At 33.2% G+C, this 21,624-nt stretch overlaps 3 protein-coding genes across 5 annotated transcripts; all 3 read left to right on the top strand.

The window, feature by feature from the left end:
* The first annotated feature begins 597 nt into the window (after window positions 1-597).
* On the top strand, window positions 598-1,507 carry LOC127068955 (uncharacterized). Its single transcript, XM_051005436.1, has 3 exons — window positions 598-829; window positions 912-1,024; window positions 1,095-1,507. Exons 1-3 carry the CDS (start codon window positions 659-661, stop codon window positions 1,450-1,452), a joined length of 642 nt encoding a protein of 213 aa, XP_050861393.1. The 5' UTR covers window positions 598-658; the 3' UTR covers window positions 1,453-1,507.
* Window positions 1,508-3,804: 2,297 nt separating this feature from the next.
* LOC127063488 (uncharacterized) lies at window positions 3,805-7,014 on the top strand. The gene is made up of 3 exons (XM_050993390.1): window positions 3,805-4,035; window positions 5,344-5,459; window positions 5,577-7,014. Exons 1-3 carry the CDS (start codon window positions 3,865-3,867, stop codon window positions 5,935-5,937), a joined length of 648 nt encoding a protein of 215 aa, XP_050849347.1. The 5' UTR covers window positions 3,805-3,864; the 3' UTR covers window positions 5,938-7,014.
* A 752-nt stretch (window positions 7,015-7,766) lies between these two features.
* LOC127065362 (putative epidermal cell surface receptor) lies at window positions 7,767-21,561 on the top strand. 3 transcript variants are annotated; one of them, XM_050997693.1, is made up of 13 exons: window positions 7,767-8,335; window positions 13,503-14,045; window positions 14,157-14,450; window positions 14,573-14,765; window positions 14,852-15,066; window positions 15,139-15,494; window positions 16,354-16,621; window positions 17,423-18,760; window positions 18,994-19,192; window positions 19,265-19,763; window positions 19,918-20,278; window positions 20,379-20,569; window positions 20,808-21,561. In XM_050997693.1, exons 1-13 carry the CDS (start codon window positions 8,167-8,169, stop codon window positions 20,901-20,903), a joined length of 4,722 nt encoding a protein of 1,573 aa, XP_050853650.1. In that variant the 5' UTR covers window positions 7,767-8,166; the 3' UTR covers window positions 20,904-21,561. The 3 variants fall into 3 exon arrangements, with proteins under 3 accessions (XP_050853650.1, XP_050853564.1, XP_050853738.1); XM_050997607.1 differs by having other exon boundaries at window positions 7,769-8,335; window positions 20,376-20,569; XM_050997781.1 differs by having other exon boundaries at window positions 7,770-8,335; window positions 20,376-20,594; window positions 20,808-20,851.
* The last annotated feature ends 63 nt before the right edge of the window (window positions 21,562-21,624 follow it).

The raw sequence follows: 21,624 nt of genomic DNA, 5'->3' as shown, positions 1-21,624 counted from the left end.
GTTCGACAGAATTTTTCATGGTATTAGTCACGAAACATCGTCTACTCGACAATCGTCACATGACGACAATCTTGATAAACACGAAACTTATGCAAATTAATTTTTCTCTTATGAAAACTTCAAGAAGGAATTAAAGGAAATTTTATGGAACGATCTAATCGATGAAATTGAGAGCTTATCTCAATAAAAAGATAATGAAAAAAATTCCATCATAGTCAGCGAACGCATAAAAAATAGTTCACGATTAAATTTGCTTGATAATTACGATATGTTTACGTATTAATATCGAATGAATTTATAGAGAATATTAAATTACAGATTAATGAAAAAGTTATGTAATATAATTAAAAAGATTTCGATGATGAACTAATTCGTAAATTATTCGTCAAAAGATAACGCTAATAATACTCTAACGATGCTATCGAAATTAGATTGTCTCATAAAAAGAAATGTATAAAAATTAGTAATTAAAAATCATTGACGAACGTTTTTTATCTTATTTATCTTATATTATTAAGTAGCCAAATATATCTTATCCCAAAGATAATCTTCTTATCTTGATGAGGGCGTTTATATAAATACTAATTCATGAAACGTAAAAAATTGAATCGACATTAATTCATTGCCAAATGGAGATTATTATCCGAGTATAATCACAATGTTTATTACAAAACTTTTCATTGTCGCGGCTTTAATGGCCATAAACATCGAAGAAATTTATGGACATGGTATGTTAATGGAACCCGTTAATAGAAGCAGTGCTTGGAGGAAAGGATTTCGTGTTCCACCGAATTACGACGACGATGGAAATTTCTGTGGTGGTTTGAGCGTGAGTTCTTTCAACGTTTTCAACGTTTTTTTTTGTTAAAGTTTTCTTATTGATCGTAATCTCAATTGAAAAAAATCTACAGGTACAAATACAAAACGGTGGTAAATGCGGAATTTGCGGTGATAATTACATTCTACCACAACCTAGACCAAACGAGAACACTGGACTTTATGGCACGGGTACCATCGTCAGAAGGTAATTAAAATGATTCGACAATTTTTGTTAATAATATAATGTATGATATTAATATTACATTGAATGACAGATATCAAAAGGGTCAAAAGATCAACGTTGTAGCACGTATCACTGCGAATCATTGGGGTTATTTCAAATTACAAATATGTCCTCTCTCGAATCCAAAAGAACTTGAAACCGAAGAGTGCTTTAATCGATATCCCTTGAAATTAGAGGATGGATCAGATAGATATGTGTTAAAGAGTCACGCTTCCAAGGATTACACCATGAATGTACTTCTACCAGATAATCTTACCTGCGAACATTGTGTTTTGAGATGGGAATATTTTGCTGCAAACAACTGGGGTATTTGCAAAGACGGTTCTGAAGGAATGGGATGCGGACCTCAAGAAACTTTCAAGACTTGTTCCGATATCAGTATTTCATAAAATGTATTCTTATTGCAGACGATGTTCGTTAATAATAAATTTTATCGACTGAAAATATATTCTATTTATTTTACTTCTTTTACTTCTTCTGTTTCATTTAATTATAAATACAACTACCGATATTTTTTCTTATACACGTTTTAAAAGTGTATCCGAAAATTCCTGATAAAAGATAATTTTAGTTATTGAATATTTTCTACAAGACATATTGTAGGTACGAAATAACACTTCTGTTTCTTATTTGAAATTAGAAACAGTTACTTATTAAATTTAAAAAAAGAAAAGAAAAGAAAGTTTTTATGTAATAAGCAATCGTTATTGTATAATATTTTTTAAAATATGATTTACGGTATTTATTAAACAACACTATTGTTACTAATCTTTTTTCGGCATGAAAAAAATAATTCTTTAAGTTGACATTCACTATAAAAAAATATTATACCATATATGTTAAATAATTATTAGTTTAAGAAATATTTATAAGCGTTAACTTAACGCTTATTTTGAACTTACTCTGCGCTTACTCTGCGCTCACCCTGCGCTTACTATGCGCTTACTCTACAATTACTTTGCATATTTATTTCAAGTCTCCATACCTTTTCTAATACTAGAAATATTCCCATGTAAATGAAAGGCGTAGTTATTACTGTAAGAAAAATTTTCTTCGATAAAAAACGAATTTGTTTATTAATTATTTATTAATTTATGTAATTTTATAAATCAATCATAATTTGAAATTTTAATTCGGAAAAATAAGATGAATGAAATTCGTAAGAATTTGTTTATAAAAATTGTTTATAACAAATAGTTAATTAATTATTAACAATACACTCAATAAATAAAGAAAAATTTTCCCTTTAAAACGGTGTTTCATTCAAGTCTCTACGACTTTTAGTTCCGGAGATATTTCCATATAAAGAAAAGCTATTTACGTTGACCCACTAACCTATATAATTCCATTCAAATTAGTTCAGTGACACACTGACCTATATAAATTCCAAGAATTTACGCAGCTCAGCTGATCTATACTATATTATTACTACGAACAGATGTAGCGCATAAATTATGAATGAAAATTTTTCGAAGGCGATATCTTCGGAACGAAACATCGTAGAGACTTGAAACAAACACTATTTTCAAGTATAATTTATTCTTTATTTATTTAAATATTGCAATTATATCGGTATAATAAAATCGATTTTGTTAATAATTTTTATAATTGAATTTTTTTCTTTTCTTTCGTAATAAAAAAATAACTTTAATGAAATCATTCAAATTTTTATTATAATTATGTTAATTTTATTTTGTTTATTTAAAATAAGTAATAAATAAAATAAATAAAATAATTTTTATAATCGAATTTTTTTCTTTTCTTTCGTAATAAGAAAATAGCTCTAATGAAACCTCTAATAAAAATTTTTATTATAATTATGTTAATTTTTTTATAATTTGTTTATTTAACATAAATAATAAATAAAAATCGTGAAATTTTTTTAATATAATATCATAAATAAATTGACGCGTAATACATAAATAAAATAAAAATACAATTATATTTTTGCATTCAGATAATTTTGCGATAAATATCGATTAGATTTATATTTTTTCATTTAATTACATCGAACGATTATTAACAAATCTATAAGGGATTATTTTATTTTCTATAAGGTATTATTTTATATGACGTGCAATAAATATTGATTAGATTTCTTGATTCTCTTCAAAGATTCTTTTCAAAGTTTTTGTTAAACAATTTACTTGACAAAAAAGAAAAAAATATATATCACAGATGATCATAGATAAATGATCAGTAATAAAAGTATTATTTTTTATGACAAATAACAACAAATTTATTTTTTACAATTCCATTTGAAATGTGTCATCATGTTGTAATGAAATCATTATAGAGTACGTTAAACATATTTCAGTATCGTAAGTAGTGTTATTTCTTTCTCTGATTAGAATTAATCAGATTTCTTTTTTTAATTAGAATTTTTTTCTAATTAGAATTAATTTTCATCACGAAAATTTACTTTTTCATAATTTCTTATATACGTATATATATTTACAAATGAAATAAGACGATAATACATACATACATATATACATATATATATATATATATATATATATATATATATATATATATATATATTGTATGTATATATTTTTCTCACCGTTTTTCTCTTAATTCTTATTTATTATCTTACGTTAAATAAAGATTTATGTGTTTACTCATCCATGTTTGCTTTTCTCGAGTATCAGTTACGTGTAGAAATGGTATTTGTCTTATCGGCTGGTAATAAATATATAAAGGAATCAATAAGACATATTTAACTCTAGTTTGTTCAGGTAGTTCGTATATCTAGAGTATTCGAATTTAAGAAAAAGGAAAGAACGAAAAAAATCAAGATGTATTATCTACAAATTATTCTTTTGTCCTGTATGGTTTTTGTAAATTTGATACAAGTTCATGGCCATGGTATGATGATGGATCCGGTTAACAGAAGTAGCGCTTGGAAAAAACATTTTCCTGTTCCTCCTAATTTCAACGACAATGAACTCTTCTGTGGTGGCTTTGCGGTAAGATTGTTGTTTTATTATATTTAATTATTTCAACTTAATTCAATAACAAAAATAATTGAGAAATTTTGAAATAAAGATGTTTGGGTGAAAAAAATCAGCTCTCCCGACTATTTAATAAAAATAAAAATAAAAATAAACACTATATAAGATAATTCGAAAAGCTAAAGCTTCATTGCAAATTATATTGCAAATTACATTGTAAATAAAATACATCGCAAATTTAATCGATGTCCAAAATAGGAAAATATATTTTTTAAAATAGATATATGAAAAATTATAATATTAACATAAATCTAGGAAATAAAGAAATAATCCTAGATTTCTCAAAAAAAAAGGAGGCTGTTCAAATGAAATGATTGTTCATGAGTTTTAATGTTACTAATATCAATCCTACCAATAAAAATATTTGAAAATCGAACTATATCTAGAAAAAGACCGAATCATCTCACACACAAGGCTGTATCAACCGGAATTACTATATATATATATATTTAAAAAATTTTATTGTATAACAATGACATTTCGTTTATCTTTACGCTCGTATCCTGATTCTGTTCTTTTGTTCAGCATGTTCTTGTCAATTACGACGTCACCCATCATCTTATACTCTCTTGTTTTCTTACTCATTCACTTATACTCTCTCCCTTATACTTAAAACTACTATATATCGGTTAAAAATGATACGTAATCGATAATGCGTACTCATCGACAAAGTGCACTCATCATCAAAGCTACGTGCTATCACTTCGATAGCATTTCGATAGCACTTCGATAGCAGATGTTTTGCCAGCATTTCTGTATTATCAGACAATTCTTGGACGAAATCCAAATTTCTAAAAAAGTTTCGCTTTATCTATTTATTTTTTAAAGAGATTATTTTTAAATTGTCGAATTAATATATATATATACATATATGTGTATTAAATCTTTATATATAAATTTAAATTTTTATATAAAACAGTAAGATTCAATATCTACAAAGTTTCAAAGATTATTCTTTATACTCTTCTCTTCGTCGAAAAAGTATGTAACTAAGCTGACTTACATGAATGTACAAATATTGCCTGTCGTCAGAAACTTTACACGTGCGAAACTCGAGATCGAACGCCTGTAGATATGTAACAATATGGACACAAATGTGTTAAAGAGTTGTCTATCGTAAGGCGTAATATTTTTTATTTCAATTACAAATTCGTCGTAAAATAATTATCATCAATTAAGATACAAATACAACATACAATACCTTTTACTTATTAATAAAGTCATCCAAAATAATGTACGATGTCTTTGATCTATTTTATATAGACTCAATACGAAAAAAACAATGGTAATTGCGGCGAATGTGGTGACGATTGGTCTTTGCCACGACCTAGACCTAACGAAAATGGAGGTATTTATGGAACTGGACTCATTGTCAAAAAGTAAATACACAAAAATTACAACTTTTTAAAGTAAATACACAAATTACACAATTTTACATCTCAGATTATTATTTTATCATCAGAAGAATATGATAAAAAATTATGTTCTCATTACAGATACACAGAGGGTTTTCATATTCAGATTCAAATCAATCTGACCGCCTCTCACCTAGGACATTTCGAATTCTCTATTTGTCCTCTAAGCAATCCGAAGGAGCTCGAAACTGACGAATGCTTTGCGAAATATCCAGTACAATTGGCCGACGGTTCGTACAAGTATAATATCGAAAGATACCAAGCTGAGATTCATTTGATCGAAGCAATTCTTCCCCAAGGACTTATCTGTGAGCATTGCGTTCTTAGATGGCATTACAGAACTGCAAATAGTTGGGGTATTTGTGAAGATGGTTCAGCAACTATTGGCTGTGGTAATCAAGAAATTTTCAGAAGTTGTTCTGACATTGCTATTACCAAGTAAAATCTATTTCTTTCTTTTCGAGTTGTCCTAAATCTTTCAAACATCACAAATGAGAGAAAAATTATATCTGACGAACACTATTTACGAAGTTATTCGCGTAAATTATTGTTATAACTCAGGGGTATCAAATAAAATCCCTAGTGAGACATTTAATTGATTCGACGGTTTTCTTAAGAAAAAGTAAATAAATTTATGTAAATTTTATCATAACAATTGGAATGTCGAGAGACAAATGTGACGTTAAAAGACTCGTAGTTCTTATTCAAGAACTAATTTAAATTCAGTGATCGTAGGCGCGAGGCCTCGAACGTGTGCGTACCTTCGACGTTCGTCATAGGAAAATCGATGCTAGAACTCGATGATTCAACTAAGACATATAATTTCGTAAAGTCTTGAGTAAGATTCTATCGAAAGCGAAGTGCGAACATTCACTCAATTTGGTGGACCATAAAATTATATTCTTAGATACTAGACTGACCTCTCGGCAACATCGTGATATAAAATTAAGTGCACAACCAAGGAGATTATTACGCTCACGCGTTTATACTGCTTGCTAGCCTAACAGTGAAGTTAGAAAACCCACTTGCTTTTCCTCGCGAATAAACTCTCCTTCCAAACTTAAAGACAGCCTCGACCGATCTCGATTGATCTACCGGGTGTTTCCAACACGTCATACCAACTAGGATCCTTTTAAGTAAACAAAAAAAAAATAAGATATATAAGAATTGTATTTTTATTGTTCTTCGAAAGTTCCTTCGAAAGTTTTCATGTCCAAATTATTTCCTGAGTCATATTCGCATGAAGACAATTTCGACAGAGTTTCGCCAACCGGCTGGTCACTTTTAGAACATGTCGTCATTGATTTCGATCTTTTCTCATCCGAAAATCCGCTTACTTAAGAACCTTTTTGCCTATCTTCCTGCTACACGATGCGTGCGGAAAAAGAATTGAAAAAATGGATCGTAGACGAAGAAAGATGTATCTAAACAAACGTAATTTTTTACGAATTGAAAAACAATACCGAACGCTAACATAATTTATGAAATAAAAAATATAGTCGATTGACATTCTTACTTATACGATATACGATAGTTACTTTCGATTTCACCACTTTCCCCCGATAGATTATAAATAATGTTCTACATCCAGACATCGCGAGTGGTGAGCTTGGATTTAAATATTAATAAGAGAAATGTTCTTAGAAAACGTTGAATTCTCAGTGACTAATAGTATGAAAGAAAAAAGACATAGAATGCGTTTGCATTTTAACATATCTATTGATGTACAAGAAAGAAACATTCAATATCATGAAATTAGAGTAATTAACGATGTTTGTTCATTTAAGAGATAATCTTTATTAAAACATATAAAATCAGAGAAAGAAAAATAATAATAAATACAAATTGAAATAAAAAACTTGTTTCTCAATCGAAACCCTTCCTTTTCCCTACAGTCGGTTAACTTAATTGCTTGAACGTACCCATGAGAGAAAAGGTAAGATAACGAAACGTTACAATATATTCGAAGGAAAGATCGAAAGAGGAAGAAGTCTTCTTTTACGATGGTTACTCTGTAGAATCGGCTTGCCTAGCAAGGTGAGCGTAGAGAATTCCCTGAGGCCTGGCACACAAGAGAAGAGGAACGAAAAGTTTTGATATTAGTAGTGGTGGTGATAGTGATGTGGATGGTGGTTAGTAGTGTTGGTGGTGGTGATGGTGATGGCGGTGGTGGTAGGATGGCGATGGTGGTAGTGGTGGTGGTGGTGGTGGTGGTGGTGGTGGTGGTGGTGATGCTAGTAGTGGTGGTGGTAACGACGACAAGCATGAAGGCAGCACGAGAAGAGAGGAGGTAGATACCGCTTACTGCTGCACTTCACCTCCGTCCTCGACACGGATCGAGTGCGAGCTGGTTAGCAAAGATAGTAAATAAAATAAAGTACGAATAAAAGCGAATCTCTCCCTCGAAATAAAAAGCCAACGAATAGAAAAGGTAACGTCCTTCAAACATTCGATCGGATCGAAAGTGAAAACAATTTTTTGTTAACATTTTGTGATTAGTCGTCACGGACAAGGTGAAAGAAAAAAAAAAACAAAGAGAGAGAGAGAGAGAGATCACGGGAACGATTAAGTGAACAAATTTGATAAATTGAATGCTAGTGATTTTGTTAGTGATCACACTTGTGTCGGGCTAGCACCAGTGTTTCCGTATCGTGCAGAAGAATGCGGTAGGATGCGCATCCAGAAAAGATGTTTTCTGTGTACGCTGGCGGGACTTTGCCTTTTAGGCCTGCTAGCCTTTCCCTCCTCTGCGCTGGACATCGAAACTATCGCAACAACAACGATGATGACGACGACGTTGACAACGACGACGACGACGTCGACGACGACAGCAACGAACGGTAGGTATCAGACAATAGATTTCTCGTCCAGTTTGACAGCTCCGAGTTTCACTCGGTTGTTTTTCAAACATTCCTTTGCTTTCCCTTAGTCCAACGCCATTGTATAGACTTTTCCATAAGAGGAGAAGGTAGATAACTTGTCGCTGAACCAACGAAGGTACACGTGCTCTTACTCGTATTTACTATCTTCTTATAATATACCTTTGTATAACTACGTGAAAGTTGATTTCAATAACTTTGAAAGTTGGTTAAGTTGAATTTCATGATCGAAATTTTAACAATAAAACAAAGTCTCTCTCTTTCTTTTTCTTTCTCTTTCTCCCTCTGTCTGTCTGTCTGTCTGTCTCTCTCTCTCTCTCTCTCTCTCTCTCTCTCTCTCTCTCTCTTCCTCTCTATCTCTCTCTCTCTTTCTTCCTCTTCTTCCTTTCTCTTCGTTTCCACGCGCAGAATAAGAAAGTAAAGGAAAGAGTGTTTTTTTACTACAAGGACGGAAAGATGAAGAGCGTTCGTCTTCGCTCGGATTTGAAGCAGATTAACGGTAGCACGAAGAGTCCAGTTGGTGAACCGACCGACACGCACTCACTCGTACGACGACCTTCGAAAGAAACAAGACGCACCTAACTGTGACTCGTAAGGAGGAGTACTCGGCCGTTGATCTTCCTTTTAAATTTCACGCTCCAAAGTATAACATCGACTGGCTGACGCGACTCTACGCGAAGCGACACGACTTTCTTTTTAAATTACAGCTACGTATAAGCTTTGTAATGCATCAACGAATCACGTACTTTCTTTTACGATTTCTTATGAGGAACCCATCTCGTCACTTTTCTCTTCCTCTTTTTCTCTTTCTCTATCTATCTATCTATCTATCTATTTATTTATTCCTCTCTTAATCTCGTCGGTATCACCAAGCAAAACTTCAATTCGAAAGCAAATGGAAAATAACTATAAATATTTTAATAGAGCAATTACATTCATGAATCATTTGCGATGAATTTCCTCTTCAACTTTTTGTTTCCTTTGTTGTTTTATTTCTTTCTACTATTTTTCTATTTTCGAAACGCGTTTAATTCACGACTCTACATTTTTTTTTTGTTTCAACGATCGCACGTAGTAACGAGGTCGATCATTAACGATGAAAACAATGAAAAGAATTCACTGAGATTATATGGGTTAGCGATCCACTCTCTCGAAAAGTATGTGTTGAAAAAATAATAGCGAAACAATCGCTATGCATTTTTTTTTTATAAAGAACCGTTATAATTTTATCAGCGGAACAAAATAATGCGAAAAGTATATGTAAGTGTTCTTGAGTTTTATTGTTATAGAGTATTTTTATTTATCGAGTCATAAACATCTCAATAATAAAATTTATAAGAGAACGATAATAAAGAAACGTGATGTTTAGAATGGAAAGTCTATGATTGTATATTCATTTATTATTTCTTTTTTTTTTTTTTTTTACTAATAAAAAATACATGAGAGACAAAATAATTACACGAAGTGTTGTAACGTAAGGACGTGTGTAAATACATACCGAGTGTGCATAGAACGATCGAAAAATAAAAATAATGATAATTATGTAAGATTAAATGGATTAGTAAAAACGAGTTTATTTCTTCAAAAGCCATAAAACAAAAAATAATCGTAAAATCAAAAGGAAAAGATGATCTAAGGCATTAAAAATATTATGTATATATTTATTTAAATCAAATAGAAATATTTTAACATTAGAACCACTGATCTATTTCTGTACTACATCTGTCAATTTGCCAGGTTTAATCATTATTTTCATTTATTGAATTGTACAATAATATATAAAAAATCATAGCTTTTAGTTATTCCCATAATAATTACAAAAGAAAAAAAAAATCTAGAATCTATCGTTTTCACGAGTTTGATGGTTTTAATAAAACAATTCCATATTTTAATAAAACACCCGGTATATCGGTAAAGTTACATGAACATATGTACATATTACTTGTATGTTTCTCGCATAGAAGAGGAAGACTGGGATAAGAGAGAAAAGAAGAGGGCAGAGAACTCTTCGAGGTCTCGCTCCTCGTTCGAGTCTTATACTCTTCAGAAATTCAAACAGAGTTTTCCATTCTAATTGAAGAAGGAGAGACAGAAACAGAGAGAAAGAGAGAAAGAGAGAGGGAGAAGGAGAGAGAGAATAAGATAGAAAGAGAGTTCCAAAGATTACCAAAGAATCTGGAGACTTCAATGCTTACAGAAAGGACTCCGGAAAAGTGTTATCAAACGACGTCGGGGATCGATCGTAAACGTTTACTAACGTTGTTACGAGGTTGCTCTAACGAAAGTAAGATAGGACGAAGTGAAAGCATATCTCGAAGAAAATTTAAGTTCTTATAAATATCGATATCGAAAGAAAATCAACGCAACGTTTAACGTAATGGTCCTGTTAAAAGCTCTGCTTTTACCGATAATCGAGTATACTCTTTCTTCTTTTCTTCTTCGCTTAGTCTCAGGACGCTTTCGAAGATAAAGAAGGCAGGAATGGATTGGGGAAAGGAGCGAACGAACGAACGAACGAACGAACGAACGAATGAACGAGAGAGCGAACGCGGGCGCGGCATAGCGAACGTGCGAGAATCGAGTGCAATGAAGAAAAAGCGGAGACACGAGGACCCGCCATGTCTTGTGCCTCTGAACGAAATATACCCACATTTCTCTCTCGATCATAGTCCATATTGAAAATGCCACCGTTCCATTCTCCGACTCTTCGTCTTTATGGAAAGGACATACTATGTTAACTAATCTACTAATCTAAGATATATTTATACATTTCTCTCTTGATCTCTGAAACGTGATTAGTCGGTGAACGAAGCAAAACTTTTCTTTTTATCGAGTTCAAGCTAGTCCGGTCCTGGCCTTTCTTGCTCTTGTAACAAGTATTTTCGATCTGCATGTTGTAGTTATGTATTCAACTTGTACGCGAAGGAAGTAAGTAATAACGTAGTAATACAAGTTATAATATCGTTCGGATAACTTAGATGTTTAGTTGTGTTATATGTATCACGATGTTTTGAATTCGCACGAAATCGAATATCGAACGATCGGTAATACGCGATGATGTAATAAGAAAGACGATCCGAATCATCGTTATTATCGAGTTTCTAATAAAATTTATATTGTTCGATATGAAGAATGCTATAACGTCTTGATTGAGACATATTCGATTCGACTCAAAGGACATCGTTGATTCGATCGGTAAAACTCAAAGTATGGAATAAAATTGTTATCCTACACCAAATGGCAAGTAGGATAGAATACCGTATAGCCAAAGGCATGTTCGCTCGGTGACCGACTATTTTCTCTCTCCCTCCTTCTCCGGCATCTTGTTCTATCCTCCCACCATAATATCCCGCGTTCCATCCAGTTTACCTTCTCGAACTACCTTCTCGATATATATTTTTCTCTTTTCTTCTTCCTCTTCCCATTTCTCCTTCCTTTCGACTCAATAAGTTTCTTGAATCATTACATTGCTTTTCTTTCTTTCTTTCTTTCTTCCTTTCTCCTCGTTTTACGAATACATACGACAGCTACATGACATACGATTTCAAAATTGTAAAATTTTCTCCGATCGATCGTAACATCGAGGACGATCATCGATATTCAAATTGATTTAGATCACGCAAAAAAAAGATTTTCAAAGATACGAAAATTTTTAAATATCGATGTTAATCGTTCGATAGTGATTCGTTTTCTAAGATCTTTGTACGCTTATAATTATCGAACGTCATAAACCTACATCGCAAGTAAGCTGTGGTAACTTGTCTCTAGATTGGAAAATAATACGATTCGATACGTGAATAACGTTACACTGGTTGGCCTTCGATGCAAATATACTGTTTCTCTACGATTAAAAGTCGATCTTGAAAGAGTTACGAAGCTCTCGATAGCATATATTTTTTTTTAATATATCTTATCGAATAGATATAGGTCAAACTCTCAAAACAGCTATATACATAAATAAGTTTCAAGAAAAAATCCTTGAAAAATCAACTTGTTATCTTTTATTCGTCATTTAAAATTAAAATTTTTTCATTAAATTCGCATACTTCGTTATAATGGCATACCGTGATTCTCGTAAGTCGCACGTCTCGAATACGCCATGTCAAGTGAACTCAACAAATATAGAGTTCGTGTGAACTGGTTGAACCGTTACAATTCTTCATTCATACCGTAATGGAAATTGCATTTCTTTCATATTTGATAAACATCAGAATTCCATAATATAAAATATTTCTATTAAATTTCGAATTACATCGTAGAGATGCGAAAAAGATTGAATAAAAATGATCAATCGATAGAGATCATTTGATTTTAATAATTCGACATAATATACATCCGTTTCGTGACTGTGATCCATTCGACTGCATCTTCATGAGGTCGTCCGTTACGTCAGGAAACTTTCTACCTGCACAGAGTCATATCACCGGCAGATCTGTGAGAATAAAGGCTTCTTTCAAAGGAACCAAACAGCGTCGTGATACTTTCGGTCGATCCCAAAGAAAAGAAATGAATATCAGAACGTATGTAGGTTTATCAAGGACGTTCACTTCCTTGCCTTATCTTCTTTTATCCGTCTTAAAGCGGAACCTACTTAATACGCTGGAAACATTCATCAAGTGGCGATAGTCTGTAGAGAATTATGTATCGCGTATTTTCGAGGTTACACGACATAAAAAAAAAAGAAAAGAAAAAAAACTATCGGAAAGACTAAAAAACCTTCTTACAAGCTAATCGTCGAAAGTTGTTCTATCGAAATGGACTCATTAGGTACTAGTAGAATTAACACTTTACATCCGATCTTCATTATCGAACTTAACAAGTTTTCTGGCCCGGACATACCACCTCGCTTGCTCACGTTTTCATTTACCGTTACACCAATCTTCTTGACGATGTTGTTTCACCGTTGTATCACTGATAACAATTAAATAATATAAACGTAAGCTGTTCGAAAGAAGGTCAAAAGAAATTAGCTTATCGTGTGAATTTTCGAATAGAAAATGATTGGTCTAATTACATGTATATAATATTTTATATCATCCAACGACAAAGGTTTTACATTAAATCGAAAAATTTCATTAAAATCGTTGTAAAATAGTTCGTCGTTTTTACTTTTTTCTCTTCCCCGTAGCTGACGAGGACGAAAATATATCGAGAGTCGAGCCATTGGAAACTAGGACAAAAAACGAGACGTTTAATTCGAAAACCGAATTATTGGCTAAAGAAGCGGACTCGAAAGTATCAACAGAGACCAAAAAGAAATCCGTAGTCGACTTTAAATCGAAAGTGGAACAAAAATATCAGAAATCGTACAAGGAGGATGAAGTAAAGTCTTCGACCGCTTTGGTATCTTCAAGCGATAGCACAGAATCAAGGTCCTCAAATAGAAAAGAAAGCACTGCTATACCTCTTCTATTTCGCGGAGAGGTAATTGCTGGTTCTACAATGAGGATATCTAATGTAACGGATACATCAACATCGACAGAGGGGACGACAGAGGGAACGACGACAGAGGGGACGAAGATTACGGAGGAATTACGTATCAACGAAGCGACATCCTCTTCCAGAGGAAGGGCACTTAATGTTTCTGCGCCCGAACCAACTAATTCGTTGCATGCCAATTTGACGGACTTGAGTGATGTCAGCATGGACGAAGACGACAAAGAAGTCGAAGGTGTAAATCTCTTTTCGTTCGACGAAACCATTTCTCTTATCTCTTTCGAATCGATCGGAACATCAGTTTTGGATTAATTTCCTAATTACCGCCTATCGACGAACTTTCTAGGAGGAGAATACGTGGTACCTCACAACGAGACAGTATTGAACGTTTCATCGAGCTTGCTGCCTAGTTTGATTCAGTGTACCGACAATGGACGAACCTATTCCGTTGGAGAGAAAATCGTAAGGGATTGCGAAGAAAAATGTACCTGTAAGGAAGGTGGATTTATCGGCGATTGTCGACCACTTTGCATTTCGCCTTACGTGAGAGCAGGTAGAGGAATACACGATCCTCTTTGCGAAGAGAAATTAGTGGTCGAGGAACCGTGTTGCGCTCTCTTGGTCTGTGCCGCGGATTCAGGTATGTAGGTTTCACATTTCGTCTCTTTTCAATCTTATTTCGATCGCTATGCTCGTTTTAGTTTACAATCGATAGGATCGAAATACAGAGAACGATCGAACGGTATGTTTTTATTATTGTAGCCCCGGAACCGGAAGAGACGTGCGTATTTGGTAATAAAACTATCTCGAGAGGACAACGCGTTGTAGATGGTTGCACGAAGATATGCATTTGCGAAACTGGTGGAAATCTCAAATGTCAACCAAGATGTCCACCAAACGAAACTACCTCTATTGCGAGTCAGCACGATCGTTGCGTCGAGCTGATGGACCCAAGGTATGCGTTATAAACGTTCTATTGTACGAGAGTCGTAATACTACATTATACGGCAGATCGTAAAAGAAAACATTTACAATCGACAGAGATTCTTGTTGCACTATAACACTCTGCGACGTTACTCTCGGTGATCACGAAATCAGAGCTGAAAATTCGACCGACTTGAGCGTCAATCTGACCGACGTTAAAGTTTTAAATTCAACGGCGATCAAGCTAAAACTTTCTGGAAAAAATTTAGAAACCGTTGCTATCGAAATATCCGATAATAATCACGTTTGGAGACATCAAAAGCCGGATAAGGGTAATACTTAATAATATCAAGGATAATTGTCACCTTTTCAAACGAATTATCGATCTTTCAACTCTATTTTAGCTGGCATTATTTCGAACTTAGAACCAGCGCGTACATATTATGTTCGTGTTACCGAGTTAGGCCGAACTGGTCCAGCAATTCAAGTATCTCTGCCTGCGGAAGTAATAAAAACTAACGTTTCGGAGAAAATGTTCGATAAAAACTCGTGCAGTCACAGAGGGAAATCGTATAAGCTTGGAGCAGAATGGTACGACGAATGCATTTCCTTCTGCATGTGTGCTGAAGGTGGAAAAGCGGAATGTGTTACGATACAGTGTCCTACAGATTTTGGATTGGACGTTTTGGATCCCCATTGTCTTGACTGGGAAACTGTTCCAGCGAACTTCGTTCCCAAGGCACCTCAGTGTTGTCCTCAGGTAAAAACAATAAATGTTAAATATATATATATACATTATTTATATATTCATTCTTATTATATTTATTACATTTATATTTTTAGTTAAATATTAAAATTAAGAAAAATATATAACGATAATAATACGAACATTATTAATCTACCCGTGTGTATACACACACATTATACTCTATAATCTATAGAGGACATTTCAAAACTAAATATATAAATAAGGTAGAGAGACTCAAGGTTAAAAAAACATTTTTTGTAAGACAACATCGAATCGAAGATATTTCGGTGCGCAATTACCGGCCTTTATTGAATGATAACGAAATAAACTAGTTACACTGCTCATGGAGACAGAAATTTAACAACTAACTTATGGGAATCACTCCATCTGTACAAACTGCAGTTGCCAGTACAAATATTGGTTAATAATTTTCGTGCTCTACGCTAACAACTTGGTCGCGTAACGGGATAACGACACGTCATCGACCCCATGCCGTCTGACAAAAAATGTTTGCCTTGGCCTCCTTAACTACTCCTCACAATTTTGATATATATATGCATATAAAAATATATTATATATATATATATATAATTTGACGATTACGTACCTATTTTATTACTCACTATTACGAATACTCGTACCATCCATCACCTTCAACGTTTCAAGACTCACTGTTCTCTTCACCGTCCTTCACAACATCTATACTCGCGCAAAAAATAAACAACAATCTTCGAGTTACGTATTGTTTGAGAACGGAACGCGAGACGTATGTTTACGCGACACGTAAACATTGCCAACGCTGTTCTTTTTTTCCTTGTAATGATATCCTGTTATCGATAAGATATATACTTATTATTTATATCCTTTTCAGGAAGTCCGTTGTAGAAATAATGGATCTTGCAATTACGAAGGAATAACCTACGACAATTGGAGTGAATTACCATCAAATGTCACTGGATGTGAAAAGAGATGTTACTGTGAAATGGGAAATGTGTCCTGTCAAGCAGCCTGTCCACCAGTTCCTGCTTTGCCACCTGTAACTTTACAATGTCCAGCGTATCAAGCAGCATTGATGCATCTACCTGGAGATGAATGTTGCTTACATTGGGTCTGTGGACATTCCTCGTTACAGGATACAGGTAGACTTCGATTTAATAGTTGAAATTCTATTATATCATTAGACTTATAATATTTTACAAATGATTGAAAAAATTACTGACGATTGAGGAATGAACGATCGAAACAGTTTCTAACGAAAAACAAGAATATTTGGTTGTTTACAGTTATACGTATTTCTTATTCGATTAATTTGACGGTGACGGTAATCGTAAGGATAAAAACTTTCTCATCATTTTTCGTTCTCCAGTTGTAACAACGAATCTTTAATTGGGTATTTGGTATTGGGTTATGTATAGATGCTTTGTACCATGCTCGGACCTGACTGGATATGTCCAGTATATTATTTCAAGAAAAAGATGTATATAAACTTGTAAAAATGATTATCATCCCAGTTTCGTGGGTTCATCAAAAGTAAGACTATGAAGTATCATTACACGGAGACATTGACACGTAGACTCATCTCACCAAAAAGATCGTAATCACATATCGTTCACTTAAGAATGAAGAATCTCTTATATATAAAAATCTTTTATATGTAGGTATAGGTATAGGATATATATATAAATATGTATATACATATACAGGTACATCTTGAATAATTTAAATAATTTCGAAAACCATATATTCCGATCGCACTCGTTCAATAATTGTATATTTTTGCACAAGAAGCTGTAGATGTTGCATGCTTTGTACGGCCGCAGGTATGCTTGTACATACATATACGTAGGTAACTTGGATCTGGCTGTAAATATGCATGGACTTTGGACAAATTCTGACTGATTACCGACTATTTCTGTGACAATAGACTTTACTTATTGCAGGAATGAACGTGACGCCCGCGTTCCCCGGCCCCTTAGCCACAGACACGTTCAATCGGCAATCGATTGACGATAGCAAAAGATCGAATAACGAGTCGGAAATGGTCAGGCCCAGCCAGGAACCGGAACATGGCACTTCCTCCTTGCGGGAAGATTCGAAAAACACTAATACTTACTCTGCCCCTGCCACTACTCATGGACTCTTTCATTACCCTATGGATCCTGGACATCCTACCGTGCCATACAATGGACCTTATAGTCCTGACTATAAACCTACTCATCCTACCATCGACGACGTCTTTCATTTATCCTCTCAAACCGAAAAATTAGTACCATTGCTCAAAGATAAATCGAAATCTAAATTGGATTCTAAAAAGCCCATCGAACCAGTGAAAACACATTTTCCTGGACCATTGAGTCCCGATAAATTTCCCGATAAAATTATGTCCGTTCCAAATCAACCGAGCATGGATAACCAATATATACATAGTACGATCAAACCAAGTAAATTACCATTTTTACAGAAGGGCGGTCACAACGTTGACCAACCTCAATTTATACCGTTAAATCCTCATCAGGAATCCGACGATTCCAGCTTCCCCTTCGTACCGAATAACGGAGAGAATATACCTCCTTCTAGTTTTAATGCCCATTTCGATGACAGCGTGGCAGGGCCACCTTACCGCGATTCGATATCATCAAAACCAGATTCGATCGATCCAAACGTAATAGTCCAAATGAATTCAAAAAAGAAAACTCAGATAGACGATACTCTCTCCGATTTAGACAAGATCAAAACCTTGACACCCACTTTACCGGGTAAACCGAAACAAGCTCAACGCAATCCCGAACAAGAGATCGCACCCGACGAACTTTATCATCTTATAAACATTCAACATCCTGGCTTAATTCAACTTGATCATGGTCCGCCTCAGGGACACTCCGGTATTTACAATCTTCATCAACAAATCGCAACACAAAAGCGACCATCCACTAATCAAATACAAACAGGTTATTTTGGAACCCCACCACCTGTAGCAAAAAAAACTGGCAAGCCACATATCTTCACGCAAAAGAGTGAAAACGGACAAACCACTTATCATATACACACACCAGATATTCCTAATACTCCTCAACAAATAGAAGAATTGTTGGCTCATATCAGTCAACACGATCCTAATCTTGGACCTTTCCAACATTATCCTGGACAACCAGCAATACCTCATAACATACCAACCGGTCCGCAACCTTCTCTACCGCTTCATATTGATGCTCATATACCACATTCAGGACTCACGCACTTGAATCATCCGTTCGCAGCACAAACGCCAAACCAGTCAGGTTCGTCCCTGATAAAAAAAAAAAAAGACAAGAAAAAAGAAAAAGAATAAATAAAATTCATTTATTTTATATGACAATAGGTTTTTATATCTACCTATATTTTGATTTCTAAAATCGATCACTTCAGGAAACATCTATGTTCTATAATGGAGAATAGGTCTTATTAATTATTCGAAACTTATATACGTTAATGATCTTTGGAAAATTGAAAATCTTTACAATTTCTATTACAGGATTAGATCACAATGTGCCACCAGGTTTTCCATTAACAGGAGGTATTCCTAATTTTCCTGTATCATCTTCGTCCGATGAGGTGACTGTACAAGTTTTGGAAGCACTCGATGAAAGTACGGTACGATTAGTATTTACGGTACCAACGATTTTAGTTGGTCTTCATGGAAGAGTCGAATTAAGATATACGAGTGACTCTAAGTAAGTTATCGATTTCATTTCATTATATTCATGAAATATTCTATGATGATAAAATGTATATAAATTTTGTAGAAATTTCAATCCTACGACTTGGAAATCCAAAGTATTCGCACCTCCTAGCGATTTAATAGCTACTCCTCAATTGGAATTCGAATTGGACGATTTGAAACCATCGACAGAATACAAAGTGAAAATAACGGTGAAGCTAAAAGATTTAGCGAACAGTCCTACGAGTAAAATATATACCGTACGTACCTTGGAAAAACATTCTGAAATTACAACATTACCACCACAAATACCAATCGATGCGGAATTACGAATAATGGAAACAAACTCGAGCTGGATTAATATTATGTGGAAGAAATTTAGCGATTACGAGCTACAATTCATCGATGGTGTTCAATTACGATACAAGGAACACGATGGGAAAGTATATGCAGCAACGCCATTGATTCATAGAGCTGTCACGAATTATGTTATAGAAAATCTTAAACCCATGACAACGTATGAAATTGGAATTTATTTTATACCATTTCCTGGACAAGCTACTGAACTCGTAGCAGAAAAAACGGTAATATACAATGCATTATACATTTTTTTTTTTTTTTATAAAAATTATTCAAGCGTTTATTATTAACTTTTTCATAGAAAAATTCGAGTATATATATATATATATATATATATATATATATATATATATATATATAAGTTTTTTTTTCATACAGATTCACGTAACTACATCCTCCGAGCCGGATCCTTATTCGTTTGACGTAAAAGTTGAAATAAAAACTATCAAGTCGACCGATGTTGAGGTATCTTGGAGTGGAGTTCCTTATCCTGAAGATAAATATGTTAATATTTATCGAGCAATTTATCAAAGTGACAGCGGCAAAGAAGATACAAGTACATTTAAAATTGCTAAAAGAGATTCTCCAGCTAAAACTATTATCAGTGATCTCAAACCAGGGACAAGGTATCGTTTGTGGATCGAAGTTTATTTAACGAATGGAAGAATTAAAAAAAGTAACGTGCAAGATTTTGTTACTAAACCTGGTATTTTGATACCAACTAATGTGCCTCGACAAGGTACTCAATAAATTTTTCTGATTTAAATATAGGATTGATTATGCAAATATGTACTTGTAAATAATTTATATATAAAAAATTCAATCTTTGTTTGTAGCAGGTAAATTGGCTTCGATACCGTTACACGAAGGAGATTATTATGGTCCTTTAGTAATAGTAGCCATAGTGGCATCACTTGCAATATTATCTACATTGATTCTTTTAATGATGCTGATGAAAAGACGAACGAGCAGTAAGGCGGATATATCCCCACGCAAAACTACATCGGCGTATGATAATCCTTCCTACAAGGTAGAATTACAACAAGAAACTATGGGTAATTTATTGTTATTGCATTTTTTTAATTTTATATGATAACGTGAGAAAAGAATTGAGCGTGAAGGAAGAATCAATTTTAAAGATCAATTCAAATATTCGAATAGAAAAAATTAGTTAGTAGTAAAAAATTAGAGTAAATAACTATAAATGCTCGATTAATGTAATCGCAGTTTTACGATATAAATATTTAGATTTATTAATTTCTTTTTAGACTTATGAAGACGTTACGACCATTACTAATGGAAAAAACAAAAATTTGGAACACGAACTGGCTACAATTAATAGCAATATTAAGGGAACTGCCTGATATTCTGTAATTTATTAGACTATATTTATTTATACAGTTACGTTAATCAATTTGTAAAATCCGTCCATATAAAATGATCGTATATATATATATATATATATATATATATATATATATATATATATATATATATATATATATAAGCATACGCAAGATATGCGTTTATTCAAGAACGTGTAGGACTGTTCATTATCGTTAGTATATATAAACGTATCTTAAAAATTTACTTCATATATTTTCATTCCAGTCTTACATAAAAATATTGAAATCTCTTCATTTACTAAATATAGAATTTAATGTGTCATGTATTAAACCTTGTACATAGAGCAAGTGATAATGTAACTTTTAAGATTTTCCATGAAGATATAACGCAAAAATTTTTACAAGCATTTTTAATTTTACTCAGCTTTAAGATATTAAATTAATAAATAAACTTCAAATATAATTGTAAGAAACTGTGAATAAGCTATGCTCTAAATTAAATGCTTAAAAGTGTTTTACAATATTTACTTATAAATGTTATTAATGAATATAATATATGTATTTTATTTAATGTTAAAATTTAAGTCTAAAATCATGCTGAGTTTCTTTAACTCGGGACTATTTTGTACAGTCTGCATTTATATTGTCAGAAATCTTGAAAATAAACTCATTCATTATAATTTGCATTATTATAATATTCAAAAAGAATAGTATTTTCATTAAATACCATCTTCTATTT

Source organism: Vespula vulgaris, chromosome 1, assembly GCF_905475345.1.
Source record: "Vespula vulgaris chromosome 1, iyVesVulg1.1, whole genome shotgun sequence".
NCBI classification, from domain to species: Eukaryota; Metazoa; Arthropoda; class Insecta; order Hymenoptera; family Vespidae; genus Vespula; species Vespula vulgaris.
Note: the sequence above shows the minus strand (reverse complement) of the source record. Positions and strands in the feature narration are given on the sequence as shown.

Coding starts and splice junctions, on each gene's coding strand:
- LOC127068955 (XM_051005436.1), top strand. CDS start 659: ATGTTTATTACAAAACTTTTCATTGTCGCGGCTTTAATGGCCATAAAC. Junction 830..911: donor ATTTCTGTGGTGGTTTGAGC/GTGAGTTCTTTC, acceptor AAAAATCTACAG/GTACAAATACAAAACGGTGG. Junction 1,025..1,094: donor ACGGGTACCATCGTCAGAAG/GTAATTAAAATG, acceptor ATTGAATGACAG/ATATCAAAAGGGTCAAAAGA.
- LOC127063488 (XM_050993390.1), top strand. CDS start 3,865: ATGTATTATCTACAAATTATTCTTTTGTCCTGTATGGTTTTTGTAAAT. Junction 4,036..5,343: donor TCTTCTGTGGTGGCTTTGCG/GTAAGATTGTTG, acceptor TATTTTATATAG/ACTCAATACGAAAAAAACAA. Junction 5,460..5,576: donor ACTGGACTCATTGTCAAAAA/GTAAATACACAA, acceptor TTCTCATTACAG/ATACACAGAGGGTTTTCATA.
- LOC127065362 (XM_050997607.1), top strand. CDS start 8,167: ATGCGCATCCAGAAAAGATGTTTTCTGTGTACGCTGGCGGGACTTTGC. Junction 8,336..13,502: donor GACGACGACAGCAACGAACG/GTAGGTATCAGA, acceptor TCTTCCCCGTAG/CTGACGAGGACGAAAATATA. Junction 20,570..20,807: donor ATGATAATCCTTCCTACAAG/GTAGAATTACAA, acceptor ATTTCTTTTTAG/ACTTATGAAGACGTTACGAC.